This window comes from Diorhabda sublineata, chromosome 10, assembly GCF_026230105.1.
Source record: "Diorhabda sublineata isolate icDioSubl1.1 chromosome 10, icDioSubl1.1, whole genome shotgun sequence".
NCBI classification, from domain to species: domain Eukaryota; kingdom Metazoa; phylum Arthropoda; class Insecta; order Coleoptera; family Chrysomelidae; genus Diorhabda; species Diorhabda sublineata.
The window spans coordinates 4,294,835-4,322,182 of NC_079483.1; the positions used below are offsets into that span (position 1 = coordinate 4,294,835).

The window sequence follows — 27,348 nt, forward strand, 5'->3', positions numbered from 1 at the left end:
AGATCTTACAAATGAATAAGAAGACATATAAAGCTCGGCCAAAAACATTTTATTAAAGCTTTGCCTAAAGATGGCAGTAGATTCTTATACTTGGAAGAGAAATTTCCCAAACTCAGCGAGGAAAAAATTGAAGAGGGAATAAAAATTAACAAAGGAAACAAACTTTCAAGGAAAGCTGAATGATCCGGTAAAAGTTGCTTGGAAATGTTTTATGATTGTTTTCAAAATTTTACTAGAAAACCATAAAGTGGGAAATTACAAAGACTTAATCATACGAAGCTTTGGGATGCAACATGTCTTTAAAAATACGTGATAAAAGTGACGAGCAAGGTGAACGATTTCATCAGGACAGTCCGGGAAAACTAAAAGATGCGATCAAATCACATGTTTTGGATTCGGAATGGAAAAAAAGTGTATTGATCTCAATTTAGAAACAATCAAGCCATATTCTAGGCTATTTTCAGGGTCGTGTTTTCACTTCAATTTAGTACAATGACCGTATAAACGTAATGTGGCCTTACCTCTCAATGTAAGACTAATTTTCCCGAATCCGGGCAAAACCTGGTGTTCGTCCGGACCGTGTAAACCCTGCGTAACGGTTTCACCTGTTCAGTTTTATATTATTTCTGTCTTCATTATTCACTACGTTTCTCTAATTTATTCTTGCGAAATCAAAAAGGCGTGAAAATTTAAATACTTCTAACGAAATGTTTTGAAACGATAATTTTATTACTCAATTTCGTATAGTTGCAACGGTTCTTACGCTCGAATACTTTTATGTTTCAGAATAAGCGTTTCTTTGACATCTATTTCACCCTTAGAATAATAAAATTCTTAAAATAAATACACAGACTAGTTCCGAAAATTAGCTTTCGTTGTTGTCGATTTATCTCGAGCCCTAAATCTTGATTTTTAGGTGAATGAACGGTTCTATATATAGAACTCTTTTGAATTAATATAAATTGATACCGGATGTCATTTAGATTAGTCTGTATATTAGATACAATTTTAAAAAATTATTCGATTGATTAGATATATTTACAAGGCTTCAGCGGCAGCCTTACCTATCCACTGCGACGCTACCGGCGGCAGGTCTTTATGAGACCCTAGATATTTGTCATGCTTGACAAAAACTACTCAAGTTATACAAACAAATAAAATTAGAATTTTCTTATATTTTACATTGATAGATTTACGAAAATCGTCCCTGATAGTACTTGGTTTGACCTAGAGATGGCTGTAGTTGCTTGAAAAATATTATTGTATTAGAAAGTACACAATCTATGCATCATATGTTTCAAATTTGATATAATACTTTTATTTGAAAAGCCTTATCCTAACCAATATAAAAACTGAACTAGATTTTACTCTGGTCAAGACTGTTCCTACGTTTTCAAAAGTAAAATATTGGGTGGCAAAGTTTAAACGAAACCGATAACCTGCAAGGACCAGCATCGCAGTGGTCGACCAAATGAGATGACGAGTCCAGAATGATTGAAGAAAATCCACAAAGCGGTACTGGATGATCGTCGACTGAATATGCGCGAGATAGCAGTCATAGTAGGAATTTTAAGAAATGCGGTACATCGCATATTAACTGAAAATTCAGACATGTAAAAGCTGTGCGCAAGATGGGTGCTGTGTTGGCTCGCAATGGAACAAAAACTGCATCCTGAAGATGTTCCCATCGAGTGTTCGGCAAAGAATCAAAATAATAGACTGTAAAAGAAGAACTGGCTCCAAAAAAGGAAAAAGACCGTTCCATCTGCAGGCAAGTTCATGGTGAAGGTTTTTTGGGATGCAGAGGATGCAGGATAAACATCTAGAGGAGCACAACACCATTAAGAAGCATATTTGGTAGACTTTTATAAAGAGACAGGATCTCATGAAATTACGGCTGTGGAATAAGGATGTAAGGATGAAAAATCCGTACATCTTTAGCCAGTTTAGCAAATAAAGTTGGCATTGACTCAGAATGTTATTTATTGTTTCTAGTAATTTGGTAGATGTCAAATGTCCCAAGTATAAACATTACGTTTCGTTTATAAGTTTAGGTAGTTGCAAAGAAAATTTAAAATAAAACGAACGACGTAGAGTATAAGAATGGGAATAGCCAGACAAACAATTTGAGATGTCTTTCGGCGTGTTAACACAGGTATTTCGATTGAAACAAAGTCAGAATAAAGCATAAAAGCAAAAATATGTCAAAAAAGCTTTGGTTTAAGCGGCTCATGGAAAACTGGGAGTCAGTTTTCGAAAATTGGACATAAAATTCAATATCGATAAGAAATGTGTAAGCAACGTTCTGAAGGAACAAAATGTAGTTCAAAAGTAAAGAAAATCGGCAACCAAATATTCTGAGAAACAAAAAATGGAACAAAAATCAAAACTTAGAAGTCTCAGTGACGAGTTTTCGCCCGCTAAAAATTTGGAAGTCGTTAATGACGACGTGTAAATTTTTATTTTTGATGAGGAATGAAACGACGAATAATTATTGTCACAAAGACAAGGAAGTAAATTTAGAAGTGCATTTCAAAATGCACAAAAGGTTCAACCTTGAAAGTATTATGTTATCTTGTGTGACGTGGGCGTTCTTCAGCATTTATTGCATTTATTTGACCTGGAAATTCTGTAGTCTATAGAGAACCAGGTAGACAGAAACGACTCAATTTTACCAGAAATGGTGTTCCCTATCCTGGCGAATCTGTGATGTTTTGGGGGGGGGCATAATGTACTGTCATCGTACACCACTTTTTGACATTGAGCAAACAATACCAGGTACTATATACGCTGAAAACATTATGAATACCGATATTTCAGCTCTTGCGCAATGAATATAGAGCAAGGTTCAGATATAAAGATGATAATGCCAGACCACATCGCACGGAAATGATACAGAACATCCTAGAGGAAGAAGATATCCAAAGAATGAATTGGCCAGCACATTCACCAGACATTAATCCCATTGAAAATGTGTGGAATTATATTGACAGAGCAATATCCAATCGAGAAAATCCTTCAAGACTTGACTGCTACCGTTCAAGAAGAGTTAGACGATATGGCTGACCATGTTATCGATAACTTGATCGCGGGATGCTGAGACGCATTGGTCAATTGATTACACGAACTACCCGTCGGAGTTTTTTTCAATTTAACGAAAAATTTGAGATTGATACGTGTTTTGAGACATGCATAGACGAGATATCTGGATACCCAACGCACTACTGGTTTTTTACCACACTCGTCTAGGGCGCCCTCTAGGCGCGCAGTCTCGTTATTTAATAGCCAGACCTCGTAAAATCAAAACAAACACTTTGTACGGATTTTTGTCCCCACACCCTTATATTCAATCCAATATATAAGAAAAAACCTGTCGATAAATCTTATTTTATTTCATTTTAATAAATGTATTGACTTATATTATTTTAATTAATATTTCAATATAGTTACTCAATAATAGTAGACTACCTTCAATTCCATATTGCAAGTAATCAATTAATTAGGAATAATATTAATTTCTTCCATAAAAATAATAGTTATCCGCCACGCCGCACCTCTTAGTATTAGATACATACATTCTCTTTTTGCATTCTACCTGTTTTCAACATTAATGTGCATAAAAAAAGTTTTGTAAGACTTACTAGGCCAGGTAGTTTTATTTGATATTTATACATAATTGGGTACCGTTTATATCATGTTTTGTGGGTGAACAGGTGTCAGATACTTTTTATTGAAACAATAAAAACAATAAAGAAAATATAATAGGTATAATCTAGTAGCTTACAAGTAGGAATTGCAATCCCGCGGAATTTTCGCTGGATTGACTTCGTAACAGCGGGATCCTGCGGGATCCGGCGTAGTTTATAGCTTTTTTATGAAATTCAAAATAATAGAAAACATATTTATTAAGCCCTAACACGTACCACTTTTCAATAGCTTAATTATCCCTGTTTATATTAGTAGGTAGGCCATTTTCCAAAAATGTGAAAAAAGCTTATTGTAAATATTTTGGTACTTTAATTGGAGACCAAAATAAGCGTGCTGTGTTAGTTGTAGCCTTTAGAAAACAAAATGCTACATTTTCTGCATTATACAGTATAGAAAATTCGTTGTGTGCATGTATGGATATTGATGGTCTAATGAAGGAACTTGATATTGAGCATAATCCCAGTGAGTGCGCCTATTTATTGACTCGTCTAAATACAATTTAAAAGCATTGTTATTACACAATGGAAATTTAAAACCGTCTATACCAGTTGCCCATTCTGTGAAGATGAAAGAAATTAACTACAACAAGTACAAATGGCAGGTATGTGGGGACCTGAAGGTGATTGGAATTTTAGTATGACTTCAGGGAGGGTTTACGAAACATTACTGTTTTCTTTGTTTATGGGACAGTCGGCCAGTAGATCATGTAAAAAAAATTGGCAAACAAGAAGTGAGTTATACCTCTTGTAGATCCCAAAAATGTCCTTTTGTCCCCCTTTCACATTAAACTAGGATTGATGAAAAACTTTATAAAGGCTATTGATAAAGAGGGTGATGGATTCGAATACCTTAGAGGGGTCTTTCCCCAGAATTTTGCAAAAAAGCTCACCAGACAGGAACTTAGAGCATGGAAGGCATTTGTTAGTATAGTGAGGGGATTTTTGGACAACAATATGGATCCAAACTACCAACAGTTGGTTGATGAACTTTTAGACGACTACAAAACCCTTGGTGCTCGAGCCACATTGAAAATTCATTTCCTCTATTCCCATCTGACGTTTTCCCGAAAATTTGGGAGCTGTAAGTGACCACCAAAATATTAGAACAATGGAAATTTGGTATTAAGGACGATGGGATTCGGCGATGATGGGTGATTACTGTTGGTTTTTAAAAAGAGAAAGTGCAACCCCTCATAAAAGGAAAAAGTTGAGCTAATTGATATTTAAAGTGATTTTTTTTTGTTCTTAATAGATGTGAACTATAAATATTATCAATATATATAGGATTTAAAAAAATACATATGCTATTCATTCTTGTGTTTCTGTCTACAAATTTTTTTTGTCTACCAGTGTAATTATTGGGTGGTCAATAAACAATATCAATATTCGGTAGAACCTTAGGTACTATATTAGTTAACTAAAAATATCAATTCTAATCTTTATCTGAAGTAATAATAATGCAGGGTGTTGTTATTTACTAGCACCTTCCTTAAATTTTTAGTTGCCATCATGCCCTACACGGGAGAACAACGCTCGTTTTGGGTGCGCGCATATTTCGAGAACAATCGATCACGAGTTCGACGGTTCTATCGGTTACATTATTGACTGCGCAACAATGCGCAAGCTCCGAGCAATGCAACAATTTTAGTTGGAATCCAGGCGTTCAATACTACTGGAAACACTATTGACGAAAATCATCACTGCCGCTCAAGGACAGCAAGGACGCCTGGAAACATTTAGTCGGTAGCAGATTCTGTAAGCCGACAGCCTCTGCTCAGCGTGAGTTTCAACTGGGATTATCAAGAGCGACAATTCTCCGCATAATGCGATATGATTTATACATAAAAGCCTATTAAATTCAGATTGTGCAAGCTCTACATGAAAATGATTACGTTATAAGATTGAATTTTGTGAATGCAATGTTAGAGAGATTTAACAATTTCAACAACATGTTATTCACTGATGAGGCACATTTTCATTTGGATGGATACGTAAATCGTCAAAATTGTCGTTTTTGGAAAGAAAAGACTGACCTTACATAAACGCCCGTTGCATAGGCCAATAGTCACCCTGTGGATCGCTACGTCGGCGAACTGCTTTATTGGGTCCTACTTTTATGAAGATAACAGAGTATATGCAGTGACTGTAACTTCTACATCCTACGTCGCATTTTTTTTCGGGCCTTAATTGCAACAATGTGAGCATTATAAGCGGCTCACTTGGTTCCAGCAAGGTAGAGCCACATCGCACGCCACTAACAACCCTTTAGCTGCATTGCGCGAGTTGTTCCCAGAAAAGGTAATTTCACGAAGATGTGATATTGAATGGCCACCTCGAAGCCCTGACTTGACCCCACCTGATTTTTTCTTGTAAGGTTATCTTAAGAACGTGGTCTACGAGAATAATCCACGAAATTTGACAGATTTAAGAACAATATTGAAGAAAAGATGAGAAGTACTCTTCGACCATTTCTCCAAAAAGTTTTTGAAATGTACGCAAACGGTTTGAGGAGTGCCGTTAACGTGACGGTAGTCATTTAAACAATGTCGTGTTTTAAAAGTAAAATTATGTTTCTTATCTTTCAATTCATACCAAAAAATACATATAAAAATAAGTATAATGTATTTTTTTCCAGCTGAAGTAGTTGGGTCGCTATGATACCCTGTAGTTATAAACAGTCTTTTATATTCACAAAAAGTATCATATGGATTTAGTTTACTAATAATAGTCTACCAATTTCTCTTCTACTACGAAATAATCAAATAAAAAAACAAACGGCATCAAAGGTTTTACCTTCAACCTACTTCTTAGAACTACATATGTAGCCAGTGTCTGAAAAGGCTTTTTCTGCATCTAAACTTGTTGGCTTGATAGTTAATAAATAGTCATGCAATCGGTTTCAAATCCTGTCATTTCTTTCTTTACTATTTTATCAATGTTTTTCTCTTTTGTAGTTTCTGTCTGTTTAGTGTAATCTTCTTAGTCTTGTGTTGGGTGCATTTCTAATTCCTCTTGTAAAGTTAAATCATTTTCCAGAGATTGTTGGCTATTATCTGTATCTGCATCTACGTCTACGTCATCTACAAGTTCTATGTTCTCATCGTCGTCTTTAATGACGCTGAATAAAATGTCATTCATTTCTTGCAGTAACTTATTCTTCCTTGGCATTACAAATGTAGGATTGGGCGTTTTCCCGTCTTCTTCTTCTTTGTGTATTTCTTTCACTCTTGCACGTAGCGCCACGGAAAGTTCTTTACTTAAAACTATATCTTGCTTTTCGAATTTCTCCAAAATAAATCGAAATGTTGTGTATTCATTAATAGGATAGACTCTCTTCTGCAAAGTATTTCAACGCCCAATTTAAAGAGCTGTAGGTTATGGTCAACAACATTTTTGATTTTGTACCATGCTTCATCCGAAAATTTTATCTCAGATGCTATGTTCCAGCTCGTAAAACGCGTTCCTGAATAGATTAAAAACGACAATTTGAATAAATTTCCACCGATGCTTACGGATTCGCATTTTTCATCCGCAAGATATTACGGGATCCCGCAGGGCCTAAACTGCACCCCACTTTACTGGATTGCAATCCCTACTTACAAGAATCAGGAAAAATTGATGGACAAATGAAACAGGTTTGGAAAATATGGTAGAAAATTGTCACTTGAAGTCGAATGAGATTTTTAAGATAAATAAGAAAAGATGAATAAAGACTCCAAAGAGTCGATAATTGGAAAAGTACAGCTAAACGGTTGTGCTATTTACCTCTATATAATAGACGATGAAACTGTTTGAAGTTAGAGTTTCCAATAAGGAGAAGAAGGAAAAATGGTGAACATGATGGAGACTGGAGTAAGCCCAAGAGTTCAAATAAAAAGCAAAACTATAAGAGAAAATCTGATAATTCAATAATATATATTACGATACACGAGATCAAGACGACGATATTGGAGAGACCACGTTGACCAAATGATGGAAGATCGATGGGCTTAATGGGCAGAAGATGAAAAACCTCCGATCTCACAACAGATGGTACGAAAGCTGGACTCTACTTCTTTAGAGGCTGAATAGTAAAAGAAACAAGGCTCAAGTCTTAAGAAAAAAGAAGAAGAAAAGTCAAAAATTCAACTTGACTATGAAAAATACCCATTCGAATTTTAAAATGGGAAATATGAACTTGTGATATATAATTAGTCTCTATACTTTATCGTCAGGAACTGCTTAGAGATCGTATAGAAAAAGTTGTGATAAGAAGATGACTAATTGCATCTGATCTAATGACAAGAAGTCTCAAAAATACACGCGACTTGGATCCTATCCAGCACAGGTGGGTTATAATGAAGTATAATTTTTAAAGTAAACATACTCAGAACGTGTTGGCATACGAATGCTATTTGAGTTGTTTACAGATACTTTAAGCATTCATCTTGGTCAAAAAATGGAATCAAATCGCGAACATTTTCGTACGATGCCTTTCGAGATGGATTAAACCAACAGCAGAGTGCCGAACAACTCGTTTCGAGTTGTAATGAAGCACCACCAACATGTTTCGCTGAAAGGTCGTCCAAAATCGGCTGTTGTGCCAGAAAACATGAATGCTCTGCGTAAACTGATATTGAAAGATAGTAATGTATATCACCGTGAGATTGAGGCACATTTGATCATTAGTTCCATTTCCATACATTCAATAAATAACTAAACAAAAATCGAATGGGATGACTCAATCTTCGCACGCGAAGTACTTTGAAGCAAATGGTCGCCTATTTTTTCGGAATAACTGGACATGTCGCCACCGATCACTACAGCAACGTAGAACGGTCCATTTCTAAATGGTACATTAGCATTTTTTTGCCAATGGGAGAGATCAATAGCAAAAGATTAATCATTCTGCACCATACATCAGTTTAAAAAGAAAACGATTTTGAACAGTCCTTGTTTGGTACTCAATGATTTCTTTTTATTCCCGCAGATCAAATATAAATTGCGAGGTTAACGTTTTTGTACACCTAAACAATCGGTTGATGCTTTTGAATAGAATGTTTTGAGGTACCTCAATCAGAATGGAAAAAATGCTTCTACAATTGATTCAAACGTACGCAGAATATTTTCATCCAATGATAAATATTTGTTTTTCTTTATTTCAAAATTTAAGTAGCAACCCTCGTAATACAAGTTAGTATTTCTTCAACAGCCACCTAAACTAAGTTGTTCATTGTTTTTCAAGAACAAAGCAATATTCATGAAGATCAAACAATATTGATTGATTAAGGCTATTCCACGTCGTAAACAGACTTTATAAGTTACGGTTTTCCACAATGTTTTTTTAGAAAATATTTTTTTTTGTCTTTTTTGCTTATTTTGTGTCCTTTAGTAAATAAATATTATGAATTAAAAGTGAATTTATATCGGTGACAAGGGATTGCTTAAAGTTCAGTAAAACACTTTTATGGGACATTATATACTTTTCAAATTAACAAAAGGATAAATAAATTTTTTTTCATATGGGTACGTTTTATTGCAATTCTATTCATACATAAAACATGTGTACATTTTTTTTAATTTCTCTTCGTAAAATGTCAAATAAACGACTAGCCTTGTTTTCTCGGCCTTAAAATCACGTTTACACACTTTTTATGTCGTAATATTAAATCAGGGAATTTTATTTGTTATATTTCTATTATAAACATTTCGTTGTATTCTGACACGACTGAAATGTTATTGTTTATACCTTGACCATGCCCAATCGGTGAAAACCAAGTGACACACATCATTTTTAAGGTTAACACAACAAGACATATTTTCATGTAATGAAAATAGGTCTTACTATCGAAAAATTTTTAATTTCCAAACTTAAATGTTGGTAACATTTGAATTTACATGTTTAAATTGTATTAAAAATTAGATTATTAAATTGTTTGGCATTTAAAAATTGAAAATATTTATTGTCCATTGTACGATGTTGTAAAAACCTACGATAAAATATCTTGTTAAACAAACAATAGCCTAAATACATAAATAATTTCAACATAAGTTCTCGATAATATATGCGTTTTTAAAAATCTAAAAAGTACTGAAACTTACAAAGAAAATAATATGGACAAAAACAAACTTACCCTTCTGTTAACTGCTAATTCCTAGAAAGTACTCAGTAAGTTCACTAAACTATAAGTAATTATGAATAACGTATAACACTAAACACTTAAACGAAATCAAAACTTTTTGAAACACCGAAAAAAATGTTAGTAAAAGATAAAAAGCCACCGACAGATAAGTGTTTCTGTGTCCACTAACAAACACAACTTTAATAATACAAAATACGAAGAGTAGATTGGAAGAGAAATACGAGATTCCTCTTAAACTCCCACCACTTTCCACAGAACGCCGTTCACTGAATAGGATTGCATAGGTATACACTTAACACTAGGTCAAGAAACAAAAAGTGCAATAATAATTTCATATAGTTATAAATATTTTCTTGCAACTATAATAATATTTATTATTCGTGACTGTGTTCTATCAGTTTAAAATTATGATTTGCATGTGATTACAATATGGGCAACTATAACTATTACTTCTATTCGTGACTTAACTATATATGCAACACGTTTTACACATATCCTTGAAATAATTAACGGTTTTAAATATATCACAAACAATTAAAAAAACACATTTGACACATAACAAAAGTTGGTATCTTTTATACACGATATTTTTCTACATAATAGATAGTCTAAATACTTGGTGACAAGAAACATTTATTTGTTATTGGTAATATGTTTTCAATAATATTTTTAAAAATATCTGCGTTTCAGCTAGGCAAACGCATTGAAGCACGTTGAATTTTGGAAAATGATTCTAAACTGAATGTATTGGTTTATGCACAGTTTTATACGCTTCGTCCTCGTTTAAACAGATATTGCTATTGTCACAATCATTTTTATTATCAATAAAACGAACCAATTTTTTTAAAATAGATGAATATGTCGAGAGAAAATATTAGTCTCAAAGAGTTTTTCTTGTTAATGGAACGGGAATTTTATTCTAGGGAATACCGTGCGTTAAATGGAACGTATCATTTAAAAATTTTAAAATTGACAGTTGACAGTTTCGCACGTGGAGTTTAATAATAAGAGTTATTATAACCTTAAAATGCATAGTTAGTATGTATTCTGAAATAACTAATAATAGTTAAGTTTTTATGAAGATAAACTATTTGATAAACGTATTATATATACATAAGAAAGTTATAAAATGAAAAGTGAACCTATAAATTCCTCATCGGAATGTGATGAAAGCGACTCGTGTGGCGAAGATCGTAAGAATCAAGGAAACAAATTGAAAAAAGCCTCAAAAATGAAAAGAAAATACGAAGATATACCCACAGATAATCCTACCAAGAATAAAAAACAAAAAAACGATCTTTATAGACCTCCAACTGTAGAAGAGCTCAACAATTTGAAAGTAACAGAAAATCTTTTTAATAATAATTTATTCAGACTTCAAATTGAAGAATTGCTAACAGAACTGAAAATTAAAGTAAAAAGAAAAAATCAATTTCAAAATTGGTTGCAAGAAGTATCCAATTATATCCAATTGTTACCTTCTTTAAAAATACCACATTCAGAATTGTCCAAATTAAATAAAGCAAATATCAGTGGAAAAAACTTGCTTCATAATTTTATTTTGCTGGGAAAAATATGCGAAACAGATCAAGATGTAACACTAAAATTCGAAAAACCTGAGAAAGTGCAATACTTTGGTTTATACGAACATGGTGCCCTGCCTGGACCTAATATAACTTTGAATATTAATTTAGTAATGCCTAAAACCTGCTTCTTAGTAAAGGATTATTTAAATAATAGATATTTAATGAAAAAGACGTATTATCTTTTATATGTGGCTGAGTTTTTGAAACAAGCTGACTTTATAGGTGACCTCAAGTTAGAGTTCTATGAGAATAATTGCTTACAACCAACTATCAATATTAAGCCTGTGAATTGTGACAAAATGAATCTTAAAATTCATGTTACACCATCTGAAGATTCATTTAATCCGACGAGATTTTTACCTGGTATGAACAATATAAAATTAGATCTATTTGATCTAAATGTGGATAGTGATATTTTAAGAAACACAAATACTGTGCTATATAATAGTTTATTAGCGCATGACGCTACACTATTTGTCAATAATGAGTATATTAAAGAACTTCTGAATGACCAAACAAATATAAAAGATGGAATTAAACTTCTATCTGTCTGGTTAAATCAAAGAGAACTCAACGTTGGTTTAGGAGCTTTTACTGAAACAATTATGTTATATTTAGTAATATATTTATTAGAAAAAAAGAAGATTAATAAATATATGAGTTCTTATCAAATAATAAGAAATTTCTGGACTTTCATAACCACTAAAGACCTTTTAGCAGAAACTATTCATATTGGAGAGGTAGCATCAGAAATATTAGCCAAGTTTAAACAACACTTCAGTGTAGTAATTTTGGATAAAACTGGATGTTACAATGTAGCTTCTTTTTTGAGTGAGCAAACTTATGAGAAAGTGAAATTTGAAAGTCGAATAGCACTTAGATATTTGGATGGAAATAAAACTAATTCCTTCCATGAATTATTTCTAACTAAGTACCCGTTTCATCTCCAATATGATGCTGTAATTGACTTAACAAAAGGGATACCTTTGACAGAAAAGCTCCAAATTGACCCTAAAGAAAAATGTTTGTGCATAGGATATGAAAATATCTTAATTTTACGTTATTTAACAAATATTTTAAAAAAAGCTTTAAACAAACGGGTATTAAATATTGTACCAAAAATAGAAACATCTGGAAGAGATTTTAAACGTTTTCTTTTTGGTCTGAGTTTAAATCCAGAAGAAGCATTCAATTTCATCGATATGGGTCCTCCATTAAACAAATTTGCAGAAGCAGAAGCTTACAGAAACTTTTGGGGAGAACTAGCAAGTGATAGGAGATTCAAGGATGGTTCAACTAATGTAGCTGTATATTTTAGAAGTAATACCATCAGTGCCAAACGTAAAATAATAACAAAGATAGTGGATTTTGTTCTGCAAAATAAGTTGAATATGGAATATAAGGTCAGTATACAGTATACAGATCTTCTGAAAACCCAACATAAAAAATGAATGTGCAGCTATTTAAACTCTATGTTAAATTTGGGTCAGTTATTTGCACTGGTGAACCCCCAGCGTCGCTCGACCCTATTCCGACCTTCTTTGTACCTTGTTTTTTATTATTGTTTCAGTGGAACACAATTTTTTTATTAACAATTTCAAATTATTGCAACAGTAAATAATAAATACTGATTTAAAAAAAAACAATGAATGGCGAAAATCTGAGCACAACAATATTACTAAAAGTGCCCCGATTTTCGTTATTCAAAAACGTATTTTCTTTGTTTTTTTTAATCAGTATTTATTATTTACCAATCTAGTCCAAATCACAAAGTAATCCGACAGGGGAAAACGAGTTTCCTGTTGGAGACGCGAGACAAACGTGGCAAGACTATCTTACCCATGCTTGTTCACCATAAAAACTAACTTGAAACTAATATAAACAGTTATTTTCTATGTAACAGGCGTAAAAGCATATGAAATTTTTTAATATTTATTTTTATAAACGTCAGTATATAGTTCTTCCAATATCAATTGCAGATTATAAAAACTGGTTCGAAACCGTTGTTGATAATTTTGTTTGATATACCATAGGCGTAGATACCCCATATTATAAATTTATTATTTTAATAAATACTTTTAAAATTATGTAAATCTTATGTGAGAAAGTATTTGTTTAAAGGCAATAGAATCATTATAAATTGGAACTTATAATGAAAATTATTATTATACCTCGTTAACTTGCTATAACTGAATATTAAATTATAAAATGTAAATAGACGAGTAAAAGTGCCTGTCTGTAAGGGCGTTTGGTTTAAACAGGGTACAAGAAGTGAACTGAGCCCTTTTTGTACCCCAATCGTTTTTTTTTCTGGAAAATGAAATTTCAAAGCAAAAACCATAAAAAAATCTAAAATCTTTGCAAATAAAACAAAAGGGAAAAAAACATTTCAATCCCAAAGTATCCTTATAAATAATCATGGTAGTCAGAATCGTTTGATATGGAGTCATCATTTGATTGAATTATGATGGATTCTAAAGAGGGTGATCCACATACTCATCTTCTTCTTTGATAACAGTTTTTCCAAAGCTTTAGGCGGTCTGCTGCTAGAACTTTCTTAAGAGTTCTGCAACCTTTTTACTCAGTTTTGGAGCCTGGTTTTCTTATTATGATTGCATTATCGGATTGCTGAATATTTTCCTTTTTTAAACATTCGAATATATTTAAAATAACTTGCTGTGTTTTTATATCTAAATCTCTATTATTAAATTCATACCATTTACCCATAGTCTAAAGAACGCCATATTTCTATTTATTTAAAAAAATTTAGGAATTAAATTAATCTCACCAAGTCACGCCACCAAGTTTTAACATATATTATAATTACAAACCAAAAAAAAAACAAAAACCAAATGTAATCAGAAAATCTTAATATTAAACATACTTTTAAAAGTTACCATTAAGTAACATCCCCTTTATTTTTAATAACAGCCGTAATTCTTTGAGGCATGGTGTTTATTAAATTCTGGCAGTAAAATCATCCCAAATTTCTTGTAGTCTTTCCATGACATTTCTAGCTGGATTTACACGCAACTGCTTTTTCATTTCATGCCAAAGTGTTTCTATTGGTGATAAATCTGGACTACTCGAAACCCACTCTAAAAGTGGAATATTGTTGTGTGAGAACCATTTTAAGGCCTTTTTTGACTTATGGCATGCTGCTCCATCTTGCTGAAACATAAAGGCTTTCCCAGCGGTCAAAGTTACTTCTCTTGTTGGCAACAATGATTCTTCTAAAATATCCAGGTACTTTTCAGTATTGACAATTCCGTTTATGAAATGCAGTTTTCTCACTCCTCTTGCAAATATCGAGCTCCACGCCATCACAGATGCCGGAAATTTTAATTTCCGCTTCAAACAATCTGGATGAAAAGCTTCATTTTTTTGTCGAATAACTCTACTTCGATCGTCACCCACGCAAATTTCAAAACGAGACTCATCACTCCAATGTATACAACTCCACCGTTTAAAATTTCAATTTTTATGCTCATTTATGCCCATTTAAGTATATTTTTCTCTTGGATTTGAGTCAATAATGGCTTTTCCTTGGCCTATGTAAAGAAAATTAAAATTTAGAAAAATATGTATTAACCATTATCTTTATAAGTTGTTGGTCACTTAATCCTGCTATGGCTAACCGAGAAACTGTACTAGCATGGTTCGAATTATTGGTAATTTTATTATTTGTAATGTCGAGTCCAATTTTACTTGCAGAATATTTGGTCCAAATAGAAATCTTATTAATACCCAGTGGAACATTTTTGTACTAAACATTTAGAATTGTTGTTTTTCCAAAATGAATTTGGAGTTGAAAAGAAATCGTTCAGATTTTATGTTTACAATTCTTTTCTGTATCAGTAATTTTAACAATGCAACGGGACAAATATCTTCATCCATTTCATTTTTTGTTATCCATTTGATGCCTGTCAATCTTCTTGCAGTTTTACTTGCAATTTTACAGTTTGCAGTTCTTCCCCCTCCAAGCTAATTCATAAGAAACTATATGAAAGAATCTTTTTTGTAATCCCTCTGGGTTGTCTATATTCCACAATTTTGTCATTTTCTTATTCAATGCTACATAACTTACTTTTCTTTTCTCTGAAATAACTTGCAATTCTTTCCGTTTACTATTTCTCGAATCACGAGCTGGAAAAGTGAGGGAATTTCTCTAAATATCTGGAAAAAATGAAAATTTTCAATTAGGATTATTTAAAATTATTCAACTACTAGAATTTTTTCGTTTCCTTCGAATGAGATTAAAAAATTGGCGCGCATGCTATTGTTATACTATCCAGCGTACTTTTTATTGTACTATTCAGTACCATCTGTTTTATCTTTCGGAAATGTGTGCGTAATAAATAACAGCTGATCATTGAGCAACTTAACCTTACAAAAGTGAGAAGGAATATTATGCTTATAACTTTTTGGATATTCAAGTTGTTAGATTGTTAATAAAAAAAAGGTTTAATCATGTTTCGATAAATACCTTGAAACATCCTATTTAGACTGCTTTAGGTATATAGTATATACCTACTGCGAAGATGATTCAGAATTCCAAATTGATTTAACTGCATATTCTTATATATCATCATATCATATAGGCCCAATCTTTTAATAATATCTGCTACTTTTTGTAACGGAATTATTTTCGACAGTTCGTAATTTTGTATTTAATAAAACTCCATATTGACGCTTTACTATTTTTTGTGTATTGCGTTATTGCTTTTTCTATATTTTTTGTTATTTGTTGAGTCGAAACATATTTAAATGATGTATTTTATATAGGGGTTAATTTATCATAAATATCATCAATTATCGTAAATCAGCTAATAGTAAAGTTTAAGAACTGAAACTAAAAATTAAAGTGTTTTTCAATGCCTAGAATCGGAATTCAAGCATAAGAACATAAACCAAGTTACATGGAGAAAATTCTAGAAGGACATTTATATAAAACGCAATTGTATTAAATATCATAAACACTTCATCAGCAATTATTTTATTATAAATACAAATATTTGTAAACAACTTGGTAATGAATATATGTATCGTTCTTGAATATATAGTTCGTTCAATGATATTAGTTAATTTTTAAAAATAATTTTCGAAAACCGAAAATTATAATTATCAAAACTTTTTTTTTACCGGTCTTATAATTCTCCAAAGTGTCCAAAGTTGACTACAAATTGTTTTGTTGGAAAATAAACATTGACTAATAGCCGAATTTTTTCTATTAAAATTAAAAATAAAAAACAATTTAGTAGTAGTAGTTTTTTTCATAATTTTATTTACAACAATTTTTAGATGCATTATAATGAATTCGAGGATGTTTTACATTTCAAACAGCTGGTACCGAATTATCCGAATGGTACAAATGAAGAAACCTGCTTAAAAATTATTTTAGCATCTGACAATTTAAGTAAAATATTAAGGGAACTACCATTGTCATTGAAAATCACTGGTATACAAGGAGTTTCTGATGTGTACGCTTATGCTGATGTTTTCCCACCAATACCAACTAATTTTAAGGTAAAAAACCCGCAATTTTAGTTTATTAACATACATATAAAGAGTTATTTACTTTATGCCTTAGTGTAGATCCTAATATTATAATTATTTAACCTTTTTATGTCTACATAAAAATTTTAAGACCAAATAGTTATGTCCTTCACAACAGCTTCTAATCCTCTACAAAGCTTATATCTATTCATCTTTGGTGCCTCGCTCGTACATTTGGATCTCAACTCCCAAGCATACTCTTTGGATGCTCCATTCAATACAGAAGAGAGCAATTCGACTTATGGGCAAACCAGAGTAGATCGGAAACTTGGACAGCTTAGAGCATCATTTATATGACATCAGTCGCTGACGGGTGGATAGGACAGCAGTTTCAATTTCTGCCTTAGAAATACTTCGTATTGCCTGTCGAATTCTTTCAATCATATCATTTCATGTCGTGGGTCCATTGGTGTAAACGAGATTGGACCTCACAAAAAAAAATCTAAGTAAGTTAGGTTTGGATATATAATATACCGGGCAAGAACATATTACGACGAATGGCTAAGGGTATGTCTTCTAAAAGAAGTGGCAGTTCGTTGGTAATAATCCCGCACTACACATTTACAAACCAACGATCCTGATGTTGGATATCCTGCATCCAACTGAGTTACGCTTTGGACCAGTGGTGCTGGTGGTGATTTACTCTACCGTTACTATGAAACGTGGCCTCATCCATCCACAAAATTCGTGAAAGTAATTCAAAATTCAGCCTTATATCAAAATTATTGCAATTTAAGAATGTTACATGCAGAATAAATTTTTAATTTCCGTTTCTCGGGGCCACTTTTCTAATAATTTTTTGCCCCGGAGCTCTAATTCAATCCGTGCGGTTCTTAGTTGTCTACCTATTACAATTTCCCTGAACTTTAATTAAATCTTTTGTTTACAGGTAGAAGAAGATGTTACTAAAGTACAAGGCAACAACTTAATATTACATCCCGATATGCAATCTACTAATTTACCTTATTACGTTCAACCAATAGAATGCGTTTTGCAATTAGAACATAGTTCGAAATGGCCGAACGATTTACAAGCCCTGCGACACCTGAAGGCGTCGTTCCACATAGAAATATCTCGATTGTTAGGCGAACAGAACGTTTTAACTCATCCCACGCGTGATTACTTGGAAGTATTTTACGAAGGAATCGTTTTCAGATACCGATTTTGTCTACCGAAAGAAATCGGTCTAGTTAAAAAAACAGCGACCGAAAACGGTTTGACTGGTTTCAAAGAATCCCCGGAAAGTTTCCAAATGGAAGTATCTTTGAATATTTTACCGAAAATCGTCGGTGCTCTTCGAGGTATTCAGTCGATGTACCCCAGTTACGGACCTGGAACTGCTCTGATAAAAAGATGGCTGCGTACTCACCTCATCGATGATGATCTATTACCCGATATGGTTATTAACCTCTTAAACGCTTCTCTTTATTTGAATAATAACATTTCTAATACTCCTCAAATATCATTTATGAGATTTTTGAAGTTCGTCTCGGAATTCGATTGGAATTTACAAATCGTAGTCGTTAATTTCAACGACGAATTAACTAACGAAGAAATATCGAAAATCGAATCGAACGTACAAAGTAACAGAAACGCTTTCCCGAATTTGTTTATTCTCACCCCCTACGATCAAAATTCGAGCGTTTTTACGAAAAATTCACCGTCGAAAGAGATTTTGAACAGATTGACGCGATTAGCTTCGGAAAGTACGAATTTTATAAACGAAATTATTTTAAATCGAAAAGAAATCGATTTTAAAGGATTGTTCCTACCGAATTTCGAAGGATACGACGTTTTGATACATTTAAAATCGTCGATAAACACGAGAAATTACCAACGGTTGAATTTCTCCACCGTCGAAAACCGAATCGTTTTGGAAAAATACAAAATTTCCAAAAAAGATAAGATTCCCGTCGTCGATTTCGATCCCGTAGGAATTTATTTAGATATTTTGAGGAAAAATTACGGAAATTACGCGATTTTCTTTCACGATAGTTACGGTGGGGATGTGATATGCGTTCTCTGGTTGCCTAAAACTCGAGCAACCGCCGAATTCAAAGTATCGAAAATTAACGCCCAAAAAATCGTCGATGATAAAGTTGTATTCAATTTTGACGCCGCCATCGAGGATTTTTTTATATTGGGAAAGGGTTTAGTTGATAATATTGAAAAAAGATGATTGTTAAATACAATTTTATGAACATTAAGTTTCTGCTATTTTTACAAGTTAACCTTTTTAATAACCGGAAACGATCAATCTTCAGCGGTGACGACCAGTCTTCTTTGGGACCGTTACAAATCTACCATAACTGTATCTGTTCATTATACCAAGCTTCTTTTCAAAAACAATACTGTTTTATTATAATTACACCAGCGCACTACTGAGTTCTATCTACTAGTGACATCTGTTGAGGAAACACCATTGAGGGACCATCCGATCTATATGCCACCTATTGAAAATTCCACAAACTCCGTAGTGCGTGCTGTAATACGTTTACTCAATACTAAAGACCTCAAAGTAACGCATTGTAACATACCATATTGTTAAGTGAGGTACATATAAGGGTGTCCGCCGGGATGGTATACTACTTTGTTTTGCCGCCATTTTGGTAAACAGTATTGATATTTCATATTTGGCAATCGTGAAGTAACAACGTACATTTATCGTGTAGTGAATAATTTCGAAGAAAAAGGGACTGTAGCTGATAGGCCAAGCATGGACCACAACGTACTGCAATATCGGCTGAAAACATTACTGCTGCTTACAACAATCCATCAACCTCAATTCGGCGCCGTGCTCAAGAGCTTGGCCTTCAAAGAACAAGTTTGGCCACAATTTTGCACAAGGATTTGCATTTGTTTTCATTTAAGATTCAGTCGACACAAGACCTTCTTCCAGAAGATCATTCACATATGCCAATAGGATGTTACAGCTCGACCATGACAACCCCATTTTCATTTGAATGGATATGTGAATAAACAGAATAGTCTGGGCAATGGAAAACCTTCAAATTATTCATCGGTCACCTTTGAATCCATTAAAAGTGACAGTGTGGTGTGAAATTTGGTCAGGAGGAATCATCGGACCTTACTTATTGGAAACTGAACGGTAACTGTCAATGGAGAGCGATATCGTGATATGATTGAAAACTTTTTAACGCCACGACTGCATGCTTTGGGCTTGATTAACATGTGGTATCAACAAAACGGTGCCACATAGCATACAGCCAGGATTACAATGGAATAACTGCGAGACCTCTTTCCACAACAAGTTATTTCAAGAAACGGTGATGTTGATTGTCCTCCACGGTCGCCTGATTTGACTACTCCGTATTTCATATTGTGGGGATATCTAAAAAGCAAGGTTTGTGCAAACAAACCAAAAACGATGGAGCAAAACAAACAAAATATTCGTGATAAAATTAATGAAATACCGCGTGAAATGTGTGAGAATGTAATGAAAAATGTGCTCAAAAGGGTTCGCATTTGTGAGGCTAATAGACGGTTTTTCATTAGCCTTCGATAAGGTTAGTGAAAATGCAATAGGGCTATAGTTACTTTTTTATTATAGTATATATAGTGTTATTTTTCTCACCACACTTGTGCAGGGAAACAATTATAGCTGTTTTAGACAGCTAAGAAAAAGCCACTTCTCAAACGATTCGTTGATTAGAGAATATAAAACGTTAATCATCACTTCTGAAAAATTCAAAAGAAATTTTACTGATAACCAATCGCTGCCTCTTTTTTTGAATGCTGAGTATGGTTTGCTCTAGCTTAAATCTATCTACAGGTCTGAGGAAGAGATTGGTACTGATTCTTTTAGAAGGAACAAAGAAAGAATGATCATCACGACTTGGAGATAGTTTAGAACTAATATTCTTACTTACGTTCACGAAATAATTGTTAAATTCATCCGAGTCGATGTCAATACTGTTGTATTTGACTTGAAAGGGAAGCATTCATTAATGCTACTCTTTATATACTATTTTTAAAGGTTGCGGTAGGTCTTGGGGCCAAGTTCTACGTAATCTTGTCGTGCGTGGACCGTTAGTGGATAGTTCTTCTATTAGCTAGTTGTTATGGTTTGCCATCTGTTGATTGTATGTTACGGCAATACGCTGAATATCATTTTTGACGTAAGGAATGTTGAAATCGGTGTGAAAGGCATGATTACTGACATACCATATCATCCGCCAGGTTTCTCAATGTTTTGGATTGAAACTTTTGTATTATGTTGATCGCAGTAGGCTTAGCACATCCCCAGAATTGGATGCTGTAAGATTGTATATCAGAATTTCTTGGTTATTGACAATTTTGATTTCCGTGCGAACAGCCAGTACATTTGACGAGCATTGATATCTAGTATCTGCTTTTAGCCTCAATGTGTCGATGATCTAGATGAAGTCCGAGGTATTTGGTTATTCGTATGTTATTCAAGGTTACTAGAGGGCATATATTATGACGCATGGTGAAGGTGACTTGTACTGATTTAGCTGAATTGATCTTAGTTCTCCATTCGATGTACCACTCATTAAGCTGATCGATATGATTTTGTAAATCTTCAGTAGCTGTTAGTGGGCTACATCATCAGCGAATGAAGCCATTTTAGTGTTGTTGGTAACTAGTATATCTGATGTATATATAAGTAAAAGCAATGACCCTAAGACATTACCTTGGGGGACTCCATATTCAACAGGAAAGAAATTAGATTTCTGGTCTGAGAATCTTACAGGAAAGGTCCTATTCGATAAGTATGACTTGAAGAGAAGGTAGTAACTACTTAAAAGACAGTTTTTTTATTTAAAGAGTAGACCTCTGTGCCACACCTAACCTATGAACTTGTAGGGTTGTAGAATAGTGTTCCGAAATCCAAATTGATAATTAGTTAGTATCTCCATGAGATCATGATCCGTGTTTATCCTTTTTAGTAGAAGCCGTTCGAGGACTTTGCTTACTGTAGGCAACAAACTGATATGTCTAAGGTGTCTTGTGGGAGTTTGCTTGGTTTTTGCACCATGATGATCTCTGCATACTTTCAAACTTTTGGAAAGTTAAAAGGACAATAGCTTTATGTGGTAATTGTTTTAGAATTTGTCGATTGATAAGGTCATATCCAGGTGCTTTGTGGTTATTAAGTATATCTATTTCTTTTTTTATTTCTGTTGGAGAGAATGGTTTTATGGGAAGTGACATTTGACAGGGGGCATTAATGGCTTCTACTTTTTCTGGTTCAATCTTGAAAACCTTAGTCATATGGACAGCAAATATATCAGCCTTCTCTTTATTTGATGGAGTCCACTCTTCGTTTGGTTTGCGAATAGGAGGTACGGCAGCTTGAAGTCTTTTTATTTTTTTTTGTAGCCTTCCATAGAGTTTGATCATTTAAGGATAAGTTGGTCAACTAATGTTCCCTATTAAGTATATCCTGTACATGTTGGTCAACAACATTTGTGGTTCTTTGCCATGTTCTTTTGGCTCTTCGTTTTGCGGCGATGAGTAGGCGTAGTGTTGCGGTACGTTTGTAGATGTATCATTCTGTTCTGCGGGGTGGTCTTCCAGGCTACTTTTTGTACCATCTTTGTAAAATATTGTACTGCTTCATCCAGGTCCTCTGGGTATTTTAGTCGAGTTGGAGGTTGAGGTTCTCTTCTAAGTAGTAGCGAAATTGATCCCACTTTGTATTTTTTGAGGTCAGCTTATGAGAAAGTGCCCTTGTGTCCTTGATCAAACGTTAAAAGACTTTAGATTCAGGTTTGGTATTGTCTGCCGGATTTTGAATGAGAACTGTGTTAGCGGATTTCCAACATTGTGGAAAGTGAGAAAATCTCAAGCAGGCGTCAAATAGGCCGCAGAGCTTAGGGAGAGCTGTCTCGGGCAGGTGTTTCATTACCTGCCTTGAAATTCCGTCCCGCCCGGGATCTTAATTCTTCCTAACTCCGCAAACAGACTTGACGACATCGTCGGTGAAGGGTGCGAGAAGTGGAATGTTTTCATTTAGTTGGATAATCCAGTGAGGGCTCCAGGTTATGTTTTGATTAAAGAAATGAGATTCATCGGCAAAGTCCATTAAGAAATGGGGGTTGTCAGCTGAGGTAAAGACAGTTTGCAGGCTGTTTTCGAAGACGGTAGTTTTGTCTTCGGGTGAGAAGTATTTTTGTCTCTGCACTTCAAGATGTTTTCTTTGGCCAGTAAGCCAAAACGCATGATCCCATCTATAATCCAAGTTGGCATTAGCGCATCCCTACGAGAGACAGAAAGAGATATTCGTTGGTTAAAGTTTGGTAAGACAAGGAGGATTTTTGTAAGGGAGGTGATTTGTTTCAGTAGGCCCTGATATAGGAATAGCTCCTCTGAAGGGCCACGCATCCCCACGTTCATTGGAGAAGTTCATCATGACTAAGTAAACTTGGAAAATTGTAATTTTAAATTTGTTCACGTTCAAGTGCAATGAGATGTGGTAAAAAGCCATGAAAACATGACAATTATTGTTGCGTCATTGGCACCAATGAAAATGGCCGACTTTGACAGGCAAAGGGAATGCGATGTATATTAAAAATGACCCCGGTAGTTATCTTAAACCTACGGTTAAAAGTAATATTTTATCTAGTTATCTACTATTCTCGAACAACAAACTTACTATCGGTTATACATCCTTAATTCATATAACCTTTAAGTTGCTAACTGTCCTAATTATTTGATCACCCGGTCGTTTTTATTTGTTAAACATGCAGTATACAATAAATAAAATCTGTGCTCGTTATCTCCGTATGTTATTTACTTAATCCGAAGTGGGTTATTACTCCATTTCGCAGCGAATAGATACCAAGATTAAGTGAAAACAAAATGGTGATCGTACCTGCTGAATGTTTTTACATCGCGCTTTATTAAGAATATTTTGAATAAAAAATCACCACAATGGCTAAGGCGCAAATCAACAGTAATCAAAGTAAAGTTATTGCCGCTAAAACGACGACAACTACGACTGTGACAGGTAAATTTTTACACATAATTTCATTAGTCATGAGTTTGAACAGGTACTGATAAAGTTGATAAATGTATTTTGATGCGGCTATGATAAATACAGGTACAATTTTTTTTAGTTTAATGTATTGGTAAGTTTTCACTTAATTGTTCTTATTTATGTCATCTCGCATATCTTTTTGTTTGTTTCGATATTTTTTATTTATATCTTGTTCGAACGACGTCATTTATTACTACAGTAATGTAGTTAACTAACTGATAAATAATTAATATGCAAGGTCGTCTTATACGCGGAGTAATAGTTTATTTTAAAATATGACCTACACAAATTTGGTATACTTTATCTATTCTACCTTGAAAGACTATTAACAGTATTATTAAAGAATGCCTACCGAAAAATAAATATACCGGAGTGAGTGAAATAGTCCGGGAGCCGGCAATCTCAAAAGACTCGTGATCGCGGAATTGCAAAATTTTTATATAAATCGACAGCTATTAATTAAAGGAACAAAATGCACTCGGTAAGCGTCGATTTATTTGACCGAAAGTATGAAAAAAAATAATTATTTAAAAAAAAACAAAAACGTTTTCCCGTCAACGCGCATTTCGATAAAAAACGGTCTATTCGAAAGGAAATATTGTGAATTAATGAAAAAAAAAATCGACTTACCAATTTTTTACAGCCGTAAGGGCCCGGCTTACCTATTTATAGGGTGTGATTGAATTTCCCCATAATTCCGGAAAAATGTCAATAAGCCTTCAATTACATCAATCATCATTTCAGTCCACGTGGACTGATGGTTTTTTAGATGTTTACCGAATTTTATATGGGGAGTAAACATTATCTTTCCTTTCTTAATTTGGTATGATTGTCGTGCGTATTTATGAAATATTGATTGCTCCTTGCATAACTTCTGCAATTGATTTTGAAAGAACTATAGGGGGAGTTCGGGAGACTTTGGCCACTTTTTACTTAATGACCCCTAGCTTCGGTTATGGTTTATTAACCAAATTTTCAATTATAGGTCATGAAATCCTCCTCATAGTGACATATTTTCCACCTCATAAACTTTCAAAAAAAATACCGATTCTGTATTATCAACATTTTAAACACGATAGATTTTTGGCTAAACTGTCCCGCCTGGGCGGGAGACTTTATCCTACTGGTAGGGAGACTTTGACCGGTCGTGAAAAATGATGGAAAAAAAGTATCATAAAGAAAACTAAACCTTAAAACTATGGGATCTGCGTTGACAGCAAAACATGCAGTCACTAATGTCCCTCTGTCTGCAGAAGTGACATGACCAACTTCTGCTAGCCAATACCTCTTGAACTGTGGTACATCCGGTCTCGTCACAGTTCCAAATATTATGAGGCTCAAATTTGAACTTCTTTCTAGCCTCAGATTCTCGAAAAAATTCAGGACATTATTTTTATTAAAGCTTGTTGATCTCGACAGTCTTGTGGCTTCCGGTTTTCTTAAACTTAAGACCGTGCTCTTCTTTAAAAATCCGCGAAAACAATCGTTTTATAACCACGATTTTGGGCAGCTTTTTGAATTAACCCTAGCATATTCAGCTGCATAGCTTGTTTCCGACTTAACCCATAGTTCATTTTGTTACACTTTAATAAGTAAGAAACAAGCACTGTTTCTTCCTCTGATGTGAATACTTGTGAAGATCTGAATTGACTTTCAAGCTTTGTAAGCTTCTCAAACTTGGATGGATCCCTAATGTAATTTCGCAAGGTATTCCTATTGATTTAATATTTTTTAGCCGTCGACATAATTGAATGCCCATCGTTTATCTCCTGTACAGCATTTTTTAGGGGCCATTTCATCAATTCTATGCTTTTTTCTTCTGGTGTTTTCTTTTTTTCGGTATAGGCATGGCATCTTTGAACACAAGTTTAATAAGTCTGAAAGAAACTTAAAATCAATGTGTGCATTATCAATTTGAAAGTAATTGTATGAAATTATAAAGATTGGAAAGAGTTTACCCTGGGTAAAGTCTCCCGCATGCCCACTGATGCCATTTTGATCATCTATCGCAAAATCTATTTGTTTTGGATCGAAAAGACTTATAGTATCTCAAATAAGGACAATTTAAGCTGTAGTTTACATTAATAAAGGTTTTACAATTGCTTCTACAACATTATGGTAGCCAAATTAATCAGAAGTCTATTTTTCACTTACCGGGCAACAAAACATGTTGATGGTTATCACTTCTCACCTAAACTGGCTACAGCCTTCGTTCAACGTGAGTCACGCGAGCCAAATGTTGCACGCACTCTACGCATGGCAACAACATAATAAGTAATGAAACCTGTGAAATATTTCATGTGGCTAAAGTCTCCCTGCCCCTGCCAAACTCTCCCGGACTCCCCCTACGTGCCGACCGCAAAGGAGCCCTTTGATAAATGCCGCTAAACCCATTGCTCCTAGCAGTTATTTCTTCGTTTCTATTTTATAGGACCACCGACTTTCGCTGAGGAAATAACGTCGTTTTTAGTTTTGTTATTTTGTGATTTTCAACTTACGAAACAAGTTTAAAATGAACAAAAAAAGATATTTAACTAATCAACACAAGCAATTGCATAAGAGGCAACAAGAATTTTTACCTATTTACCTCAAAGAATTTCTGCTAGACGTACCAGAAAACTTCTTTGTGTGGATGATGACGATGATGCTGTATGGTTGCATGAAGATGTTTAAATAATTTAAATGGAAATAAAACTGATCCTGCACCCGCTGTTTTCATTCAATAATTTCTAAATGTAAATTTGAAAAATATGTGACGTTACAATAGGAAAGAGGGGAAACTCCACAAATCTGACCAGCTGTGACACCGTCGGGGGGAAGCGCAAAAAATCATGAAATTAGAGTTTATAAGACTCTAACACTCTGATACTTATTATAATCCTTCAAGTAAGAATTGATGGTTAAACGTTATATAGACTTTTTTTATTTGCAGATAAATGCAGCCTGTGTTTAGTAATAACAACCGGCGTCACGTTAATTTTAGTGGTAATAATTGGAATTTGCGTAAAATTTTTATTGGACAACTACGTTTCAAACATAACTCTTATATGTTTGATATGTTTTGAGATAGTTCTCGGCATTATAGTTTTATCGATATTAGCCTGGCGGAGAAAAAAATCTAAAACCAATCAAACAGTGGTGGCGGTTCGAAGAAATGGCCAATATCAAAGTCTTCAGCCAACAGCACCAGTAGATTCATCCTGGAACTATACAAACAGAGAAACGATGCCGGCTTAATTTTTTATTTTATGAATTTGTGGTCGTTTACATTTCAATAAATCTACTAAATGTACTTAGATCATTAGCTATAAATAACCTATAAATATATTTCAAATACTGATTTATTTATAAAA

General features: G+C 33.9%; 3 protein-coding genes across 3 annotated transcripts in view; 2 read left to right on the plus strand and 1 right to left on the minus strand.

Annotated features, from left to right (window-relative positions):
* LOC130449285 (uncharacterized) overlaps positions 1-10,189 on the minus strand; it is a 109,411-nt gene extending 99,222 nt beyond the window's left edge. Inside the window, exon 1 of the mRNA XM_056787006.1 lies at positions 9,821-10,189. The gene's annotated coding sequence lies outside the window, so the exon portion shown is untranslated. The remainder of the gene's footprint in view (positions 1-9,820) is intronic.
* Positions 10,190-10,412: 223 nt separating this feature from the next.
* On the plus strand, positions 10,413-19,178 carry LOC130449286 (nucleolar protein 6). The gene is made up of 3 exons (XM_056787008.1): positions 10,413-12,818; positions 16,717-16,941; positions 17,861-19,178. Exons 1-3 carry the CDS (start codon positions 10,959-10,961, stop codon positions 19,148-19,150), a joined length of 3,375 nt encoding a protein of 1,124 aa, XP_056642986.1. The 5' UTR covers positions 10,413-10,958; the 3' UTR covers positions 19,151-19,178.
* Positions 19,179-23,618: 4,440 nt separating this feature from the next.
* Positions 23,619-27,348, plus strand: LOC130449287 (uncharacterized). The gene is made up of 2 exons (XM_056787009.1): positions 23,619-23,965; positions 26,928-27,348. The coding sequence occupies exons 1-2, from the start codon at positions 23,890-23,892 to the stop codon at positions 27,230-27,232; spliced, it is 381 nt and encodes a 126-aa protein (XP_056642987.1). The 5' UTR covers positions 23,619-23,889; the 3' UTR covers positions 27,233-27,348.